The sequence below is a fragment of the Chiloscyllium plagiosum genome, chromosome 23, assembly GCF_004010195.1.
Source record: "Chiloscyllium plagiosum isolate BGI_BamShark_2017 chromosome 23, ASM401019v2, whole genome shotgun sequence".
NCBI lineage: Eukaryota > Metazoa > Chordata > Chondrichthyes > Orectolobiformes > Hemiscylliidae > Chiloscyllium > Chiloscyllium plagiosum.
This window is the reverse complement of record NC_057732.1, coordinates 436,865-459,736: the sequence shown is the minus strand read 5'-3', so window position 1 is coordinate 459,736 and position 22,872 is coordinate 436,865. Positions and strand designations below refer to the sequence as shown.

The window sequence follows — 22,872 nt, the reverse complement described above, 5'->3', positions numbered from 1 at the left end:
TTGCGTAATACCGTGAAAATTAGCCTTTCTCCAATTTAGAACTTCAACTTTTAGATCTGGTCTATCCTTTTCCATCATTATTTTAAATCTAATAGAATTATGGTCGCCGGCCCCAAAGTTCTCCCCCACTGACACCTCAGTCACTTGCCCTGCCTTATTTCCCAAGAGTAGGTCAAGTTTTGCACCTTCTCTAGTAGGTACATTCACAAAATGAATCAGAAAATTTTCTTGTGCACACTTAACAAATTCCTCTCCATCTAAACCGTTAACACTATGGCAGTCCCAGTCTATGTTTGGAAAGTTAGAATCCCCTACCATAACCACCCTATTATTCTGACAGATAGCTGAGATCTCCTTACAAGTTTGTTTCTCAATTTCCCTTTGACTATTAGGGGGTCTATAATACAATCCCAATAAGGTTAACATCCCTTTCTTATTTCTCAATTCCACCCAAATAACTTCCCTGGATGTATTTCTGGGAATATCATACCCAAGCACAGCTGTAATGCTATCCCTTATCAAAAACGCCACTCCCCCGGAACATTAAGCTGCCAGTCCTGCCCATCCCTGAGCCATGTTTCTGTAATTGCTATGATATCCAAGTCCCATGTTCGTAACCATGCCCTGAGTTCATCTGCCTTCCCTGTTAGGCCCCTTGTGTTGAAATAAATGCAGTTTAATTTATTAGTCCTACCTTGTTCCTGCCTGCCCTGACTGTTTGACTCGCTTCTGTTCTCAACTCTCAAAATCAAACTATCATCTAGTAAGATGGTCGACTGCAGTATGATGACAAAATGAAGGTAGATATGTTCAAGCTGTGTTAAACAGTGGCTCAAATTAACTGGAGAATAATCCTCAATTGAAATAGATTCTCTTCTTGGGCTAGCTGAAACAAATTCTTTTCCTGACCCATCTGGGACATCCTTTCCGTTCAACACTAAAAGTCTACTTAATCAATGCTGAAATTCCTCCTTTTTGACCTTCTCTATCTTTCCTAAACACCATGCAACCAGGAATATTAATTATTTCAAAGGCAAACTGATAGAAGTTTATAAAATAATGAGAGGTATAGATAGAGTTAATTCCCCCATTTTGTGACGAGGGGACACAATTTTAAGGTGAGAGGAAAGAGATTTAAAAAAGACATGAAGCTTTTTTTACATAAAGGGTAGTTCACATGTGGAATGAACTTCCTGAGAAAGTAGTGGATGCGGGTACAATTACAGAGTTTAAAAGACATTTGGATAAGTACATGACTATGAAAGGTTTGGAGGGATATGGGACAGGAGCGGGCAGGTGGGACTAATTTAGATTGGGACTACATTCAGCATGGACTGTTTGGACTGAAGGGTCTGTTCCTAAAGGTGCTGTATGACTCAATGTGACGGCAATAAAGAGAGTGCAGAAGAAAAATCATACAGATTAGATTAGATTAGATTACTTACAGTGTGGAAACAGGCCCTTCGGCCCAACAAGTCCACACCGACCCGCCGAAGCGTAACCCATCCATACCCCTACATTTACCCCTTTACCTAACACTACGGGCAATTTAGCATGGCCAATTCACCTGACTTGCACATCTTTGGACTGTGGGAGGAAACCGGAGCCCCCGGAGGAAACCCACGCAGACACGGGGAGAACGTGCAAACTCCACACAGTCAGTCGCCTGAGTCGGGAATTGAACCCGGGTCTCTGGCGCTGCGAGGCAGCAGTGCTAACCACTGTGCCACCGTGCCGCCCACCAATGCTTCCATGGATCAGCATGTTGTTATCTTGATGTACTGGAGAAGTTGTAGATCTCCTTGGAGGTGAAGGTTGAGAGATTCATTAGAGATATTCAAAATGATGGGGGGCCTGGTCTGAGTGGATAAGGAGAAAATGCCATTTGCAATAGGAATTAGAACTAACATTCAAAGTGATTAGCAAAAGCAAATGATTAAGATTTTGAATCCTCCCTCTCATATCCCTCTTTGTCTGTTACTGTGAAGGAAGACAAAATATTTGTTCAACTGCACTGCCATTTCTTTATTCCCATGATAGTATTTCCCGTCTGTGCCCGCTCTCTTAAGCAGATATTTGACGTTAAAATACTGGATAAGGAATATGGAAAATTGGAGCACTAGAAATTCCTTTAGCAGGGGCAGGTAATCTAGCATTGCTGAATCTGGCACAAACAATAAAAACATTGCAGCCTTCTTTGAAAGCAAGTGCATATTAGAGGGAGAGAGAAAAATGCAAGATTAGGAAATCTTGAGTCAGTAGTTCATCAAAAACTCAATTGCATCTTGTATGGAATTCTACTGATTCACTCCCCTCTATGAGAAGAAATGACTCCTTAGCTCTTAAATGTGCACCCCCTTACGCTGAGACTATGGCCTATGGTCCTGAACTCTTATAGAAGGGGAACAATTTTTTTTACATTTACCTTGTTAAGTCCCCTACAAAACCAAAAACATGATTTCAGATTTCCAGCATCTGCAGTTCTTTGATTTTTGTTTTTTCCTCTACAAATCTTGTATTTTCAATAAAGTCACATTTAATTTTTCTATATTCAAATGAGTACAGGCCCAATCTACTCCATCTTTCCCCAGAACACATTCCCTCAATGCTCAGTATCAGCCTAGTGAACCTCCTCTAAACAGCCTCCAATGCCATAGGTCTTTCTTTTGATAAAAGGCCCAAAACTGTTCACAGTATTCCAGCTGTGGTCTGAATGGTGCCTTATACAGTTTTATTGAAATCTCCCAAAACTATTCCTTTTGAAATAAAGACCAACAGTCTATTTGCCTGTACAGAAGAATGTTAACTGCTTTCTCTCCACAGATCTGCCAGATATGCTAAATTCTCCCAGCAATTTCTATTTTTGATTCCATTTGCCTTCCCTATTACTTGCTGAATTCGGATGCTAGTCCTTTCTCTTTTATGGATGGGGACACCCAAATTCCTCTGTTCCATAGCTTTCCGCAGTATATCTCACATCATAAGGCCAGACCCCCTCAAAACATTTCAAGAAGGTAGCCCAGACTCTAACTTTTCTAGTTGTTTTAAGGTGTACCATGGATATTCCAGGAGTGATGCTGCTGATCAAACCACACAGTTTTAAACAAAACTGAATTTATTGAAAGACTACTGATTGAAACACAAGCAAAAGAAAACAGAATTTTGAATAACAACGATTTGAAAACCTGACCGACACGATCTAATTTAACAAAGCTGTTCCGATTTCTGCAACATCCCATAAGCACACCTCTTGTCAAAAAGGTAAATTCAAACACAGGTTCTTACAGGAGAGATGTCAGAGAGACGGTCAGCAGAAAACCTCTGTTGAATAAGGGAACCTTTTTTCTCCAGCAGCTTCAAAACTAAAAAACTAGGGAAAAAAACGAACAGGGAGCACTGGTCGCTCCCCTTTCATTGTATTACTGATTTTTAAAAAATCCCTAAAAACCCTTTTCCCTGATTATTGCCTTAGTGTGGTGAAACGGTTAAAAATTATGTCCCAATACATGTGTGAATCTAACCGGAATGGAGGTGTTGCTTAGTCCCGTGTGAAAGACTACTCTCCTACGAACCTGTCCTTGAGAATTTTTTAAAACACTTAGGCATTATATGTTAGCCATTAGCGAAGTCCCTAACCCAGGCAAATTGGAACTTCTGCCTTTAGGACCCATCTTGAAAACAAAAACCAAGGACAACTTAACCTTTTTAAAGGAGCAGCATCCTCACAGCTGGGATTAGAGAGTTTGAGCTATAGGGAGAGGATGAATAGGCTGGGGCTTTTCCCCCTTGTGGGATATAGGTAAAGCAGTGTTACTTCTGCAACCATAATTGCTTATGCAAGGTAAATGAATTCACACCAGTGTATAACTGTTTCGGCCAAGAGCTGAGTTATCAAGAAGGAAATATATAATTGCTTTTGCATTAGCTAAAATGTGCATATAAGAATGAAATATGCCTGCAAACAATGGTAGACGTTACAGACAAATAGAGAAGGTGCTGTGATGGGAGGGGGTGTAGCTTAAGCTAGATATGCCTGTACAAACAGTTATAAGCATCTGTTTCCTGCTTCTGCAAAAACAAAATAACCACAATCAAGAGGTCATAAGGCTCAGTGTGGACAAAGAATGGGAGGAAATGTTGCTTTAGCGAGCAAGGAAGCAGATGGCAGTGAAGGAGGATATACGCTAACAATGGGATGTGGCGAAACGGCCAGGCAAGTGGCTGTACTTTGTTACACACAAGGCCGGATAAGGCAAGAGATAAACAAGAAGAATAGGCACTGGGCTTAGAGTGGGAGATGTAAACAGGGGAGGAGCAATGGAATAAGCGGGGGAGGAGTAAAGGACAAATGAAATATATAAAAGTTGTGTGCTCGTTGGACTTGATGTGCATACATTGTAGACACCACTCTTGCAAGAGTATAATAAACGATACTGCTGCTTCAGATCTTATCTCGAACTGAAATTATTGAAGTGAGTGGGTTCTATTTCCCACACCCTGGAGCACTGGAAGCTGAGGGGTGACCTGACAGAGGTTTATAAAATCATGAGGGGCCTGGATAGGGTGAGTAGAAAATGTATTTTTCCAAGGGTGGGGGAGTCCAAAAGTATAGGGCATGGACTTAAAGGCTAGAGAGGAAAGATTTAAATGTGACCTAAGGGGCAATGTTACCATACAGAAGGTGGTGCAACTATGGAATGAGCCGGCAGGGGAAGCGATGGAGTCGGATCTGTTTTAGTACTGTATTCGCTAAACAAAACCTACATTCTGTAAAGCCCCACATCTCACTCCAAATCCCCTTATATCCCAGTCTGTAATTGCCCATACCCAATTCAATCTCCTCTATCCCACATAACCTCATTACCAATATTCTGAAATCCTTTGCCTCACACTATATCTCACCCTTTCAGCTCCAACATCCAACACCGAGATGAAGCTCTGCCTCTATGCCATCCCGGTTTCCATGGAAACCGTAGACCCATTCCGTTCGTGGGCGGGTAAGAGGCCGCAGCCGTTGGCGGGAGCGCACTCTGCACGTGTTTAGGGCACAGAGCTTGGGCGTGCCCTGGTGTCGGAGGCGGGGCCGCGCTCAGGGTGGTGCCCTGGTGTCGGAGGCGGGGCCGCGCTCAGGGTGGTGCTCTGGTGTCGGAGGCGGGGCCGCGCTCAGGGTGGTGCTCTGGTGTCGGAGGCGGGGCCGCGCGCTCAGGGTGGTGCTCTGGTGTCGGAGGCGGGGCCGCGCGCTGTTGCCGAGCAGACTGTCGTTGTGTGGGTTGATCTGTCGGTTTTTGTGGCCTGTCTTGATCTGTGAGTTTCTGCCTGCCCCGGTCTCTGGTGAAGATGCCGCCTGTGGATAAACTGCTGCTGGAGGAGGCGCTGCAGGACAGCCCACAGGTACCGACCGGCTCCGAATTAAACTCCGTCATTCCCGGATTAGTGACTGGGATCACCCGTCACAGGGGGCACTCAGTCTCGGCCTGGCGGCGACAGGAGGCCGGAAAACAGGCAACTCTCCCCCGAACCCCGTCCCAAGCGAAAATCCCGCAAACTCACGTCTAAAACCGCACACCGCTGAGAATCCCGCAAGCTCCCATCAAATTCATAGAATCCATACCGTGCGGAAAGAAGCTATTCGGCCCATCAAGTCCGCACCGACCCTCCGCAAAACATCCTACTCAGACCTACACTCGCCCCCCCCCCCCAATCTCCATAACCCCCCATTTTACCATGACTAACCACCAAGCCAGCACATCTTTGGACTAAGTCCGAGGTCACGCAAAATCAGGTTATAGTCCAACAAGTTTATTTAAAATCACCAGCTTTCACAGCACTTTCATTAGGTGAAGTGTTCACCGGCTGAACCTGGTGTTATGTGACTTCTTTTTTTGTCCACCCCACATCACATCTTTGAACTGTGGGAGGAAACTGCGGGGAAAATGGATAACTCCATCCACACTTTTACCCAATGCTGGAATCGAACATAAGTTCCTGGCACCGTGAGGCACTAGTGCTACCACTGAGCCACCACCTTGCTCAAAGCTCCCTTTGGCAATGCCACAAATGCCTCGCAAAAGAACCCCACAAACTGCCCTTGAAAATCCCCCAAACTCCATTAAAAAAACCTCAACAACTCCTCCCAAAATCCCTCCAATCCCCAGAAGGTCTACAATCACCTTTCAAGTATCTCACCAACCTGAAGTATATTGCCATTCCTTCACTGTCACTGGGTCGAAATAGTGGGACTCCCACACAGCTTACAAGTGTTTTAGGTACATCCTAAAAACTGTGGGAATTCAAGACATTGTTTCACCATTATCTACTGGATAATTAGGGATGGGCAATGATGCCTTGCTAGTGACATATCCCATGAAAGAATTACAAAGAAAGGAATAACTCTTCCTTCCAGGTTCCATGCAGTGGCTATGTGACCAAATTAGGAACCATATTGCCTGGATGTACAATCCAGAGGGCACATCAGCAAATTACATCCTGACTTTTTGAGAATTAGATCATGTGAGAAGCAATGCCAAGTAGCAGAATAATGATGGCAATACTGTTGGGTCATCAAAAAGAAGCCAGCGGATTCCTTCAAGATCTTGAGGGAAGGAAACCACCCAGCCTGACTCTAATCTTACTGTGACTTGAGCTCCATACGATGCTATTGATTTATAAAATTCATTCACAGGATGTGGGCAGTGCTGACCAATTGCCCATCTCTAATTACCTTTAAGAAGATGGTTGTGGCTGTGAAGTTCAGCATCTACAGTGCTTTCAGGAAAGGAATATTGTGATTTTGATTCTGACAATGAAGGAATGGTAATATAACTCCAAATCAAAGATGAAGTGTGGCTTCAAAATGATATGGGTTTGGAAGCTGCTGTTTCAGGTGACTTTGTGATCTACTGCAGTACTTGTAGATGATATACATTGCTGCCATTGTCAGTAGTGAAGGCGTGAATTTTAAAGCTGTTGGATGGGGACCAATCAAGTGAGCTGCTTTGAACTGGATGTGTTGAACTTTACTCATCCATAACACTAACCTGTGCATTGTAGTTGGTGGACAGGCTTTCAGGAGTAAGATGATGAGTGTTATCCGCTGCAGAATGCTCAGCTTGTGACCTGCTCTCGTTGCCACTATTTATATGATTTCCGTTTTTCCGTTTTATATGATTTGCTTTTGAGGGGGATTCAGTGTTTACAATGCCATGAATGTCAAGAAGAGATGATAGATTCTCTCTCATTGCCTGTCATCTCTGTGATATGAATGTTACTTGAAAATTGTGCAATCATCAGTGTACATCCCCACTTCTGACCTTACAATCAAAGGAATGTCATTGATGTAACAGCTGAAGGTGTTTGGGTCTAGGGTATTACTCTGAGGAGCTCCTACAGTGATATTTCCGGGGTTGAGATGATTGACTTCCAACAACCACCACCACCTTCCTTTGTGCTATGTATGACTCCAACCAGTGAACAATGTCTCTGCTGATTACATGAGAACTAGGAGCAGGAGTAGGCCATCTGGCCCATTGAGCCTGCTCCACCATTAGTCTATAAGATCTAAGGTCTAAACCCCTACAAGATGATTAGGGGTTTAGATAGGGTTGACAGTGAGAATCTTTTTCCACGTATGGAGTCAGCTATTACAAGGGGGCATAGCTTTAAATTAAGGGGGGGTAGGTATAGGACAGATGTTAGGGGTAGGTTCTTTACTCAGCGAGTCGTGAGTTCATGGAATGCCCTGCCAGTATCAGTGGTGGACTCTCCCTCATTTTGGGCATTTAAGCGGGCATTGGATAGGCATATGGAGGATAGTTGGCTAGTGTAGGTTAGGTGGGCTTGGATCGGCGCAACATCGAGGGCCGAAGGGCCTGTACTGCGCTGTATTCTTCTATGTTCTATGTTCTATCATGGCTGATCTTTTCCTGGACTCAGGTCCACTTATCTGCCCGTTCTCCAGAAAGCTTATTTCCTTTATCCTTCAAAGTCTATCTTTGCCTTAAAAGCATTCAACAAGGTAGGCTTAACTGGTTCATTGGGCAGGGAATTCCATAGATTGACAACCCTTTGGGTGAAGAACTTCCTCATCAACTCAGTCCTAAATCTGCACCCCCTTATTTTGATTTCTATAAGATCCCCCCCTCATTCTTCTAAATTCCAATGAATATAATCCCAGTCTACTCAATCTCCCCTCATTTGCCAAACCCCTCAATTCCTAAATCAACCTAGTGAACCCCCTCTGGTGCTAGTACGTCCTTTCTCAAGTGTGGAGACCAAAACTATACACAGTACTTGGCATGTGTGGCTTCACCTGCACCTTAAATGCCTGCAGTATAACTTCCCTGTTTTTAAACTCCACCCTCTAGCAATGTAGGGTAATATTCCATTTGCTGTCTTAATTACCAGCTGCATCTGCAAGCCAACTTTTTGTGATTCATGCATAAGGACACCCAGGTCCTTCTGCACAGCAGCATGCTGCAATTTTTCACCATTTAAATAATAGCCAATTTTGCTATTATTCTGACCAAAATGGATGACATCACGTATACCATTGACTAGAGTATTGCTTGACTCCTTGATGCCCCATTTGGACAAATATTAAATCGGTGTCATAATGTTCAGCTCCTTTGTAAATGTTTAGACCCGATTGAAGTGAGGTCAACAGTGGACCTGGTGGAACCCAAACCTAATGTCAGTTGGCAGGTTATTGTTAAGTAAGTACTGCTTGATTGAACTGTTGATAACACCTTCCATCCCTTCATGGATGATTAAAAGTATATTAACGAGGCTGTGTTTGGCTGTCTTTCTTTTCATGTAGAAAGGGTATCCATGGACAATTTTCCACATTGCCAGTGGTATAGCTATGCTGAAACAACTTGGCTGCTAGCACCGCTTGTTCTGGAGATAGATCTTCAGCTCTATTTCTGTCATGTTGTCAGTGTCCCATAGTCTTTGCAGTGTCTAGTGCCTTCAGCCATTTCTTCATATCATGTGGAGTGAACCAAGTTGGCTGAAATGGCATTTGTGATGCTGGGGACCTCAGGAGGAGGCTGGGGATGCATTATCTAATTCGTTTTTCTGGTTAAAGATGTTTGCATTTCATTCATCCTTTTGCATTAATGTGTTTGGCTCCCTTGTCATTGAAAATGGGACATTTGTGGAGCTGCTTTATCCTTAGTTTTTTTGTCATGTTGTCTCCTGCCACTCATGACTACGTGTGATAGAACTGCAGATCTTAGATCTGATCTATTGGTTTTGAGATTGCTTAGATCTTTCTGTCACATGCTGCTTACACTGTTTGGCCTACAAGTATTCCTGTGTTGTAGTTTCACAAGATTCAGACCTCATTTTTAGATTTGTATTTTACTTCTCTGGGTATGACTTCCCATATTTACCCATTTTCAACCTGATGCAATGACACCTCATAGAGTACAGACTCAATGCTCGATTGGAACACATCTTGAGAACTTCCCTCCTGAATGTATACCACTGTGACACCACCTCATGTGTGCCTGTCCTGTTGGTGGGTCAGGACATATAATGATTTGTAATATCTGGGAATGTTCTCTGTAAGTTATAATTCCTTGAGTATGACCATGTAATACTGTTGCTTGACTATTTTGTGGGATAGCTGTACCAAATTTGGCATAAGGATGGCTTGTTCAGGATTGGCAGGGCTGTTTGCCTCAATATCCTCTTTGGTGTCTTAGTTGGATTCCTGTTCTTCATGAGATTTCATTTCTTTATAGCAGTTTGACAAAACTGAGTGGCTTGCTAGGCCACTGCATAGGGCAGGTAAGAGTCAACCACATTGTTTCACCTCTTCAGAGGAAAATTAACCCCAAATCCTGCATTTTACAGCATGAAGTGTAGAATGTCAAAGTGGAGATGTAAAGGTGAATCTGTATATACCTTCCACTCAGGTCACATTGGGAGTACTGTTGGCAGTTTTGGGCCCCATTCTATTGGAAAGATATTGAGGATGCACACAGTTTCACTTGAATGCTGTCTGGCATGAGGAAACACAAACATAAAGACTTGAAGATTTCGCAGTTTCTCTAGAACAGAGGAGATTGAAGTTATTTGAAGTGATGGGAGAGTATGTAGAAACAGATTGTTTATAGTGATTAACTTGTTTGTCCTGATGGGGTGTGGTTTGAAGATTTATGACAGAGCTGATGAGACTATTTTTACACGATAATATTAGCTTCCTTTTAATTCCTCCATAGGATATGGTGTTTCTGGCAAAATCAATGTGTTGCCCATCCCTAACTACCCTTAAGGCGCTGGTAAGCCGCTGCCTTGAACTACTGTAGTCCATGTAATGTAGTACACCCGTAGTCCTTTGTTTTTTCAGCAGTTTGATAAACTGAGTGGCTTTTTAAACCCTTTCAGAGGGCATTTAATAGTTAACCACAAAGCATGGATCTCAAGTTTCAAAGTATCGGAGTGGAGAAATGTGGCAGATTTCCACTCTTGAAGGATGTGAGTGAACTCGATGGGTTTTGTACAACAATCTGGTGATCATTATTAATGAGACAAGCTTTGCATTGCGCAAAGTTATATTTTATTTATTAGATTTTTTTATATTAGATTCCCTACAGTGTGGAAACAGGCCCTGAGCCACTGTGCCGCCCGTAATTAGTTACCTGAGTTTAAATTTCCCGAGCTGGCATAGCAAGATTTGAACTCCTATCTCCAGAGTATTTCTTCAGGCCTATGGATAATTAATCCAGTAACTATTACGTGACTGCCTGCTATTAAAGCAGGACCATGTCAACATTCAGAAATAGGTGATCACAGAGGTGATTGAAGGAGATTATCTACTGCTCATCTGGTCAATAAGCTGTACCACAGAGAATTGATCCGAGGTCTGATTCTATGTGCAGTTTTACATATTTAATTGTACATGCTCACTCAATCATATGGCATCTTGTCAACTTCAGAACCATTTTTGCAGAATACTAAGTGCCATTAGTTGTTATTTGCAAGGAATAGTTTGAATGTTTCTGTTGCCAGTCAGACAAACAAAACCTGCTACCAATTGTATATAAACTTGGCACTGAAATAATCAAATATAGCATTACGTGATGTTTATTTTACCATTGCCCAATGGAAAGACTCCATGACCTAAATAACACATTGGTTTCAAATTTAAAGGAAGACTTGTGCTTTGCCTTACTTTTTCGCTATTTGTGATCTTAAATGTATGATTTGAATTTCCCTCAATTTCAATGGAGGAGATTCATATCTCTGGACCCTACTACACTGATTAGTGTTGTAATACCACAGATTAAATGTGCATTTAGTTTTGATATTGAGGCAACAAACAAATGGAGATGCAGTTCTTCAATTCCACCTAGCAAGTATACAATTCTTCTTCCAACTTGAACAATGTCTTGAACAATGATTTTAAAGAATTCATTAATGTTTCTCTGCACACTTTTTTCAAACTGGATTTGAATCTTGTGGGCAGCGGCAGTGTTGATTAGAATGCTGCTGCATGCGAAAATTCTCCTGACCCGGTGCTGCTGCGCATTTCATCTGGGATCTTCTGATCCTGGCTGTCACAGTCCCCTGAAACCGTGACAAAGTAGAATCGGGGGAAGACAGAATACATCCTGTTTTCACAGCACAATATATAAGATGGCAATTTTAAAGAGTAATGAACCTTGATGAGATGACCAGATCTATTATGATCTGGTTTGAGATCTGGAACCTTACATAGAACATATATAGAACATGGAACATTACAGCACAGTACAGGCCCTATGGCCCTCGATGCGCACACCTGTGGAACCAATCTGAAGCCTATCTAGCTTACACTATTCTGTTTTCATCCATATGTTTATCCAATGACCATTTAAATGCCCTTAAAGTTGGTGACTTCATTAGTGTTGCAGGCAATGCGTTCCACGCCCTACCACTGAGTAAAGAAACTACCTCTGACATCTGTCCTATATCTATCACCCCTCAATTTAAAGCTATGTCCCCTCGTGCTAGCCATCATCAACCGTGGAAAAAGGTTTTCACTGTCCACCCTATCTAACCCTCTGATTATCTTATATGTCTCAATTAAGTCACCTCTTAACTTTCTTATCGCTAACGAAAACAGCCTCAGGTCCCTCAGCCTTTCCTCATCACACTTTCCCTCCATACCAGGCAACATCCTTGTAAATCTCCTCTGAACGCTTTCCAAAGCTTCTACATCCTTCCTATAATGCAGTGACCAGAACTATATGCAATACTTCAAGTGCAGCCACACGAGAGTTTTGTTCAGCTGCAAAATGACCTCGTGGCAATGAAACTAAATCCCTCTATCAATAAAAGCCAGCACACCGTGTGCCTTCTTAACAATCCTATCAATCTGGGTGGCAACTTTCAGGGATCTATGCACATGGGCACAGAGTACTGTCTGCTCATCTACGCTACCACGAATCTTACCAGTAGCCCAGTACTCTTTATTTCCTGTTGCTTCTTCCAAAGTGAATCAATTCACGCTTTTCTGCATTAAACTCCATTTGCCACCTCTCAGCACAGCGCTGCAGCTTATCTATGTCCCTCTGTAACCTGCAACATCCTTCAGCACTGTCCACAACTCTACTGACCCATTCTTCCATGCCCTTATCCAACTCATTTCTAAAAATGACAAACAGCAGTGGCCCAAAATCGGATCCTTGTGGTATACCACTCGTAACTGAACTCTAGGATGAACATTTCCCATCAACCACCACTCTTTGTCTTCTTTCAGCTAGCCAATTTCTGATCCAAACTGCTAAATCACCCTCAATCCCATGCCTCCATGCAATAGCCTACCCCATGGCAAATCTAATCAAAACCCTTAATGAAATCCATATACACTACATCAACTGCTTTACCCTAATTCACCTGTTTGGTCACCTTCTGACAGAACTGTAAGGTTTGTGAGGCACAGCCCTTCACAAAACCGTGTTGACTATCCCTAATCAACTTATCCCTCTCTAGTTGATTATAAATCCTATCTCTTATAACCCTTTCCAACACTTTACCCACAATTGAAGTAAGGCTTACAGGTCTGTAATTTCCAGGGTTACCTCTATTCTGCTTCTTGAACAAGGGGACAACATTTGCTGTCCTCCAGTCTCCTGGCACTATTCCTGTAGACAATGACGACATAAAGATCAGAGCCAAAGGCTCTGCAATCTCCTCCCTGGCTTCCCAGACAATCGTAGGATAAATCCCATCTGGCCCAGGGGACTTATCTGTTTTCACACTTTCCAGAATTGCTAACACCTCCTCCTTGAGAACTTACACCCCATGTATTCTAGAAGTCTGTATCTCCGTATTCTCCTCGACAAGATTGTCTTTTACCAGTGTGTATACTGACGAAAGATAATCATTTAGCGCTTCTCCTATCTTCTCGGAATCAACGCACAACTTCTCACTACTGTCCTTGATTGACCGTACTCTTACTCTAGTCATTCTTTTATTCTCGATATACAGAAAGAAAGCTTTCGGGTTTTCCTTGATCCTATCCACCAACGCCTTCTCATGTCCCCTTCTGGCTTTTCTTAGTTCTCTCTCTTGATCTTTTCTGGCTAGCTTGTAACTGTCAATTGCCCAAACTGAGCCTTCACATCTCATCCTAACATAAGCTGCCCTCTTCCTCTAGACAAGAGTTTCAGCTTCCTCAGTAAACCATGGCTCCCTCACTTGACCATTTCCTCCCTGCCTGACATGTACATACTTATCAAGGACACGCAGTAGCTGTTACTTGAATAAACTCCATATTTCAATTGTGCCCATTCCCTGCAGTTTCCTTCCCCATCCCGTGCATCCTAAATCTTGCCTAATCCCATCATAATTGCCTTTCCCCCAGTTATAACTCTTGCCCTGCCATATACCCCTATCCCTTTCTATCGTTAACGTAAACATAACTGAATTGTGGTCACTATCACCAAAGTGCTCACCTCCCTCCAAATCTAACATCTGGCTGGGTTCATTACGCAGTACCAAATTTAATGTCATATAGCATAGAAACAGGACCCTCAGCCCAATGGCTATGCTGACCACAAACACCAAACTATGCTAATCCCATTTACCTGCACTTGGTCAGTAGTCTACTATGCCCTGGAATTTTAAGTGCTAATCCACAGATAGGATATTAAATGTTGAGAGTACTTGCCTCCAGTATCCTCTTTAGGGAGCAAATTTAATATATCCACCACCCCGGGTGAAAAACAAATTCCTCAGATCCCCTCTGAACCACTTAATTCTCACCTTACACTTATTATTTCAGGTCTTAGACACCTCTGCCTTGGGGAACAGATTCTCTCACTCTACTCTGTCTATGCCTCTCATAAACTTTGTGTACATCAATCAGGTCTCCCCTCCTCTGCTTCAAGGAAAACGATCCCAGCTTGTCAAGTTTCTCGTTATAACAGACTTTTCATCCCAGGCGTTATCCTAGTGAATCTCCTGTGTACCCTCTCCACTGCAATCATGTCCTTCCAATAGTGTGGCCATCAGAACTGCACACAGTATTCCATCTGTGACCTAACTAATGACTTATAAAGTTGTATCAAGGCTTCCTTGCTCCTGTATTTTATGCCCCGGCTAATAAAGGCAAGCATCCCGTATGCCTTCTTCACCACACTAATCCATCTGCGCTGACACTTTCAGGTATCTAGGGACTTACAAAATATAAAAGGCAAGGGCAGGGATCGGAGAGTGGGACACTGACAGGTCCTGTAACAGTAGAGGACGTGAATCATGCCATGAAGGCGATGGACGTAAAAACTGCTGCAGGGCCAGATAGGGTAACTTTGAAGGAGATAGTGAAGATATTTAATAAAGATAATACAGTACTTCCTAGAATATACACTATTTGGATGAAATCAGGTATAATACCGGATCAAATGAAAATAAGCAGATCTGCATTGATTCCCAAAGTGAATCAAGCACCGCTTTGTGCTTCAATTCTCCCATTAGAGTTTTGTTAAACCTAACAATATGTGCTGTTGTCTTGTGCAGCAATCTATGGCACCTTTTCAGAAAACCATGCCCACCAGATCACTGGTTACCACTAACCACCATGTATGTTACATTATGAATAAACTCTTTTGCAAAGCAACATTGTCTCTGCTTCATCATATTGTGATTTTCTAAGTGTCCAGCTATGATCCCCTTAATGATGGATTCTAAAATCTATTATTTATAATCATTTTTTGTTGATGAGAACAGTTTCTGCATTCTCTCTTTCCTATTCATCATCATTCTTGTTTGCAAATGTAGACCTATTATCCCTGAACTACCTATGTATTCCTGACCAAGGTCAGGGTTTAAGTCCCACTTGCTCCACAGGTGTGTCATAACAACTCTGAACAGGTTGATTTGGAAATGTCTACGTCATACCTGTCTGCTGATGTCCTTATAATGGAAACCTTCCATTCCAGCTCTCACAACCACGAAGCTCGTCCGTAAAGTGATCAGTGAACTGAATTGAAATAATGTGTTTAGTGCCCTTTTTGAATTTGCAGTTAGTTAAACTAAATTAGACTGCAGTCAAGCTTTTGTTTTAGCATTGATTAATTTTGCACAAGCTGTTAAGGATAAAGAGAGAATGTCATGATCTAAATATTAGTTAAAAAGACAAAATCAAGTACAAAATACTTAAAAGAAGAAAGTCCCAACAAGTCTCTCTGGTATATTGTGAGGGCATTTGCCTGAGTTCCTTAATACTGAAACAAAGAGATTAACTATTCAAGTCATATCCAGCAAATATAATGGCTTTTCTACTTTCATAGTTTTTTTTTGTTCAACTGAACTTAGCTGGGCAGCGCAATTTGCGGGGTACGGGGGGAGGGTGAAGATTCTTTGTTCTTCATCAGTTCTGCGGTGTCAGCACTTCCACATTGCCTGACTTTCCTTCAACAAAAAAGTGTTTGGTCTCTTTGTCTTCCCTCTGTCAAAACCATGATTCTCAACCTTTTTGGAGTTCTGCACATAAACACAGAACTGTATAGTCGGTTTTTATGCAGTTCCACTTTCAGAAGTATCTGCCCGAGACAATTGAGTCATCTTTCCGACAATGAGAGCTAATTAGCCTAGCGAGAGCCCAGGGCTTGGTTGAATTCTAAATATCTCCTTTTTCTGAATAGAGACAACACAGCTCAATAATCTTTGATGTAATTCACTCTTACAGAAATGGCCTGCTGTGGCCTCCATTTTGAAGTGTTTTCTCTTAACTTGATTGTATTATGCAGGTAAACAGAAATGCCCTTTTAATATTATTTTTAAAGCCTGCAATATCAGAATTAAATCGTTGGAATAAATGCTTTTTTGCCATTTTTCAAATGTCATTAACTCTTTGTCATTCTTAGAATTTTGTTCCGGCTTCAGGGCCCAAAATAGCTGATCCCATACCATTTTCTCATTCCCCAGAATCATTTCATTTGTTATTTTCTTTAAATAATGAAAAATCAACATGCTTCAGCCTTTACATGTTGGGTTGGGTTGATTAGTGGTGTAATTAAGTAATTAGGAAGCTGGTTGAATTGTTAAGGGGTAGGTTGAGTTGTTTGGTGGGCTGGTGGAATATTTGGATGGTTGGGTCAGTGGGGCTGCTGGTTAGGTTGTGTTAGGAGTGTATTCAGGAGTTTAAGTGAAATCAATAATTTGGTTAGGAGAATGATGGGGTCAATTGTGGGGTTACCTAAGTTTTAGACCAGTGTTTAGCATTTGGCATTATCCAGGTAATTACCACAGATCTGCCATCCATGGAATGTCCCAGCGAGAGTTACCCATAGGAAGCTTAACTTCCTCAGCAATTCCAACAAAGATCTGAACATATCAGGACTTCATCACATCTTCCTGGCATTTATAGAGTCAAGAGATGTACAACATGGAAACAGACCTTTTGGTCCAACTCATCCATGCCGACCAGATATCCCACCCCAATCTAGTCCCACCTGCTAGCACTTGGCCCATGTACCTCCAAACCCTTCCTATTCATATACCCATCCAGATGCCTTTTAAATGTTGCAATTGTACTAGCCTCCACCACTTCCTCTGACAGCTCATTCTACACACACACCATCCTCTGTGAAAAATTTGCCCCTTAGGTCTCTTTTATATCTTTCTCCTCTTAACCTAAACCTCTGGCTCTGGACTTCTCGACCCCAGGGAAAAGACCTTGTCTATTTATCCTATCCATGCCCCTTATGATTTTATAAACCTCTATAAGGTCACCCCTCAGTCTCCGACACTCCAGGGAAAAAACCCCAGCCTATTCAGCCTCTCCCTATAGCTCAAATCCTCCAACCCTGGCAACATCCTTGTAAATCTTTTCTGAACCCTCTTCAAGTTTCACAACATTCTTCTGATAGGAAGGAGACCAGAATTGCATGCAGTATTCATAAAGTGGCCTAACCAATGTCCTGTACAGCCTCAACATGACCTCCCAATTCATGTACTCAATACTCTGACCAATAAAGGAAAGCATACCAAGCACCTTCTTCACTATCATATCCACCTGCGATTCTACTTTCAAGGAGCTATGAACCTGCACTCCAAGGTCTCTTTGTTCAGCAACACACCCTACGAGCTTACCATTAAGTGTATAAGTCCGGCCCTACTTTGCTTTTCCAAAATACAGCACCTCACATTTATCTAGATTAAACTCCATCTGCCACTCCTCAGCGCATTGGCCCATCTCATCAAGATCCTGTTGTAATCTGAGGTAACCTTCTTTGCTGTCCACTACGCCTCCAATTTTGGTGTCATCTGCAAACATACTAACCATACCTCAAAATCAATTATATAAATGACGAAAAGTAGAGGACCCAGCATCGATCCTTGTGGCACTCCACTGGTCACAGGCCTCCAGTCTGAAAAACAACCCTCCACCTCCACCCTCTGCCTTCTACCTTTTCAGCCAGCTCCGTATCAAAATGGCTAGTTCTCCCTGTATTCCATGAGATCTAATCTTGCTAATCAGTCTCCCAAGGGGAACCTTTCAAACGCCTTAGTGAAGTCCATATAGATCACGTCTACCGCTCTGCCCTCATCAATCCTCTTTGTTACTATTTCAAAAAACTCAATCAAGTTTCTGAGACATGATTTCCCATGCACAAAGCTATGTTGAGTATCCCTAATCAGTCCTTGCCTTTCCAAATACATGAAATCCTGTCCCTCAGGATTCCCTCCAACAACTTGTCTACCACTGACGGCAGGCTCACTGGCCTATAGTTCCCTGGCTTGTCCTTATTCACCCTTCTTAAACAGTGGTACCACATTAGCCAACCTCCAGTCTTCCAGCACCTCATCTGTGACTATTGATGATACAAATATCTCAGCAAGGGTGCCAGCAATCAATTCCCCAGCTACTGACGGATTTCGAGGGTACACCTGATCAGGTCCTGGGAATTTGTCCAGTTTTATGTCCAGCACTTCATCCTCTGTAATATGGACATTTTTGAAGATGTCACCATCTATTTCCCCACATTCTATATCTTCCATGTCCTTTTCCACAGTAAACACTGATGCAAAGTACTCATTTAATATCTCCCCCATCTTCTGCGACTCCACACAAAGGCCGCCTTGCTGATCTTTGAGGGGCCCTATTCTCTCCCTAGATCCTTTTGTCCTTAATGTATTTGTAAAACCCCTTTGGATTCTCCTTAACTCTAATTGCCAAAGCTATTTCATGTCCCCTTTTTGCCCTCCTGATTTCCCGCTTAAGTGTACTCCTACTGCTTTTATACTCTTTGCAGGTTCACTGGATCTCTCCTGTCGAGACCTGACATACGATTCCTTCTTTATCTTGAGCAAACCCTCAATTTATTTAGTCATCCAGCATTCCCTCCATCTACTAGTCTTTCCTTTCACCCTAACAGGAGTATACTGTCTCTGGACTCTTGTTATCTCATTTCTGAAGGTTTCCCATTTGCCAGCCATTCCTTTACCCGCGAACATGTGTCCCCAATCAGCTTTTGAAAGTTCTTGCCTGATACCGTCAAAATTAGCCTTCCTCCAATTTAAAACTTCAACTTGTAGATCTAGCCCATCCTTTTCCATCACTATTTTAAAACTAATAGAATTATGGCCGCTGACCCCAAAGTGCTCCCCCACTGACACCTCAGTCACCTGTCCTGTCTTATTTCCCAAGAGTAAGTCAAGTTTTGCACCTTCTCTAGTAGGTACAGCCACATACTGAATCAGAAAATGTTCTTGTATACACTTAACAAATTCCTCTCCATCTAACCCTTAACACTATGGCAGTCCCAGTCTATGTTTGGAAAGTTAAAATCCCCTACATAACCACCCTATTATTCTTACAGATAACTGAGATCTCCTTTCAAATGTATTTCTCAATTTCCCTCTGACTATTAGGGCGTCTATAATACAATCCCAATAAGGTGATCAGTCCTTTCTTCTTTCTCCGTTCCACCCAAATAACTTCCCCAGATGTATTTCTGGGAATATCCTCTCTCAGTACAGCTGTAATGTTATCCCTTATCAAAAACGCTACTCCCCCTCCTCTTTTGCCTCCCATTCTGTCCTTCCTGTGGTATTCGTATCCTGGAACATTAACCTGTCAGCCCTGTCAATCCCTGACCCACGTTTCTGCAATTGCTATAATATCCCAGTCCCATGTTCCTGATCATGCCCTGATTTCACCTGCCTTCCCTGTTAGGCCTCTTGCATTGAAATAAATGCTGTTTAATTTATCAGACCTACCTTGTTCTCTGCTTTGTCCCTGCCTGCCCTGACTATTTGTCTTGCTTCTTTTCTCAACTGTGCCAGTTTCAGATTGATCTCTTTCCTCGCTATCTCCCTGGGTCCCACCTTCCCCCAACGTTACTAGTTTAAATCCTCCTGAGCAGCTCTAGCAAATTTCCCTACCAGTATATTAGTCCCCTTCCAATTCAGGTGTGATTGTCCTCCTTGTACAGGTCACTTCTATCCCAGAAGAGATTCCAATGATCCAAAAATGTGAATTCTTCTCCCTCTGCACCAGCTTCTCAGCCACACATTCATCTGCTCTGTCCTTCTATTGCTACCCTGACTAGCTCGTGGCACCGGGAGTATTCCAGATATTACTAATCTCGAGGACCTCCTTTTTAAATTCCTGCCTTAATCTATATATTCTCCCTTCAGAATCTCATCCTTTTCCCTTCCCATATCATTGATTCCAATGTGTACAATGACCTCCTGCTGGGCCCTTTCCCCCCTTGACAATTGCACACTCTCTGAGACATCCTTGATCCTCACACCAGGGAGGCAACACACCATTCTGACTTTTCACTGCTGGCCACAGAAATGTCTGTCTGTGCTGCAGACTAGAGACTGCCCTAACACAATTGATCTCTTGGAACCTGACATACCTCTCGTTGCATTAGAACCAGTCTCAATACCAGAAACTTGGTTGTTCGTGTTACATTCCCCTGAGACTCCATAAACTCTACATTTTCCAAAACAGCATACTTGTTTGAAATGGGGATAGCCACGGAAGACTCCTGCACTAGCTGCCTACCTCTCTTACATTTCCTGGAGTTAACCCATCTATGTGACTGTACCTGAGACTTTACCCCCTTCATATAACTGGCATCCATCACATCCCCTTGTTCTTGTAAATTCCTCATTGCCTCTAACTGCTTGTCCAACCGATCCATTTGATTTTATAGGATCTACAATCAACGGCATTTATTGCAGATGTAATCCTCAGTAACGCATAACCTCTACCTAAACACTCACATCCGACAAGAAGGACGTATCACTCTACTAAAGCCATTTTTGCTTTTTCCAATCTACAGACCTGGAAAATAGCACTGTCTTATTCCTCAACAAAACACTGCTCCAGGCTAACTTAATACTTATATTAAATATGGCTTATATATTTTTTAAGTTTAATAAAGGGACATATCTTAATAAAACATATAATCAGGAAAGAATCCACGCTACTCACTACTGCAGACTTACAGCAAGGCCACACTTAAAACTATTCAACTTATGTGTTTCTGTGCTGTGATCTCTCCCAAACAGGTTCCTCTAAGAACAGATATGATCATCTCCGTCCTTTTAAGCTGACTTTCCTGTCTAAGTGCCAATTCTGAAATTCAAGCTCCCTCTCTTTCTTCCTTTCCTCTCTCTCCTTTTCCCTCTCTTTTTCTTTCTTTTTTGTTCTGCTAAGTCAACTCATTGTTTTTCTCTTTGCTTTCAATCTTAATTCAAAAAGTTTCACTTCTTTTGCCCTTTCCTTGTCATTTGTCTCTAACTCAAGCTGCTTCATTTTCAATTGAATTTTAGACATCTGCAAAGATTCTGATGGAATTTCCAGCAAATTTAAATGCTGAACTATTGCTGTAATTATTTATCCTTTCCACACAGACTGAGGCAGCTCCAACTCCAGATTGTCTGCTAATTCCAGCCTTTTGTAAAACCCCCAGAAAACTCTTGGTAACTGAAAGCACTAGTGCTATCCCAAGCACCGTTCAAACCAACCCAAATCGACACCCAGAACAAAAGACAGTAACATCTACCATTTGCTGCCTTCGAGTCCAGCAACCCTAATCCTAAATTGGAAATATAGAACAAATTCCACAAAGACACCTGCCCCTCCCCCAGTCTATTATGGACTAGACCAAACCCCCTCAAAGCATTTCAAGGCAGTTCTAGTTTTTGAGCAGGTGTATATTCCAAGAGTGATGTAGATGGTCAAAACCCCTCGGTTTTAAACAAAACAATTTATTTACAGAGTACCGAATGCAACACAACAAAAGAGAACAGATAACAGAATAACTTAACTAATCCAAAAACCCAACAGATTATCCCAACTTAATGATGCTGTTCCAAATTCCTGTAACAATCCCCATAAACACCCCTTGGCAAAAAGGTAAAATCAAACACAGGGTCTTACAGAAGAGAGAGATGACAGCGATTCAGCATGGAACACCTTCTTCCATATAGCTGTTTCTTTGAACAGCAGCCTCAAAAAACTGACTGCTTGCTCAAACCACACCAAATCAAAGTAAAGCTAAGATGGGAGAACTGGCCACTTGCCTTTCATTGTACAAGTGTTTGTTTAAAATCCTAAAAGCTTCTCAACCCAGACATTTCAGAATCTATTGCAGTTGCGACCACTCTGGAAAAACAAATGTAAGGACAGCATAACATTGTTAAAGGAGCAGCATCATCACACTTACCACAGAGTTCTTGGGCACACCTGATCAGGTCCTGGGGATTTATCTACCTTTACGCATTTTAAGATATCCAGCACCACCTGTACAGTTTGGGCATTGTTCAAGACGTCACCATCTCTTTCCCCGCATTCTATATCTTCCATGTCCTTCTCCAAAATAAACACTTGTGCAAAATACTCGTTTAGTATCTTCCCCCATCTCTTGTGGTTCCACGTCTTTAGTCTTATGTCCTGTGACCAATGATCAAAGCCCACAAATTTGTCCATTGATATTTATAAGAGATACTGTGCACTTTTTATCATGTACTCGACTCCAATTAAACTGTTGCTCAGTGGTTAGCATTTCTGCATCACCGTGCCAGGGATGTGTGTTTGATTCCAGCCTTGGGTGACTGTGTGTGAAGTTTGCATGTTCTCCCTGTGTCTATGTGGGTTTCCGCTGGATTCTCTAACTTCTTCCCACAGCCCAAAGTAGTGCAGGTTATGTGGTTTGGTCATGCTAAATTGCCCCATAGTGGTCAGGAATGTGCAAGTTTGGTGTATTAGTCGTGGTAAAATACAATTTACAGGTGACCTTCATGGAGACTAGCTTTCAATTCCAGATTATTAATTAATTGATTTAACTGACCATGGGATTGGTTGACAAATTGGCACTGATGGATCAAAGTGTTGCTATGGAAAGTGCACGAGGGGAC

The 22,872-nt window shown here is 42.3% G+C and overlaps 1 protein-coding gene across 2 annotated transcripts in view; it reads left to right on the top strand.

The window, feature by feature from the left end:
• Window positions 1–5,076: 5,076 nt before the first annotated feature.
• The window catches only part of appl2 (adaptor protein, phosphotyrosine interaction, PH domain and leucine zipper containing 2), a 151,704-nt gene continuing 133,908 nt past the window's right edge, over window positions 5,077–22,872 (top strand). For both annotated transcript variants that reach the window (XM_043713268.1, XM_043713267.1), the window contains exon 1: window positions 5,077–5,391. In XM_043713268.1, the coding sequence (XP_043569203.1) occupies window positions 5,338–5,391 (54 nt within the window). In that variant the 5' untranslated portion in view covers window positions 5,077–5,337. The remainder of the gene's footprint in view (window positions 5,392–22,872) is intronic.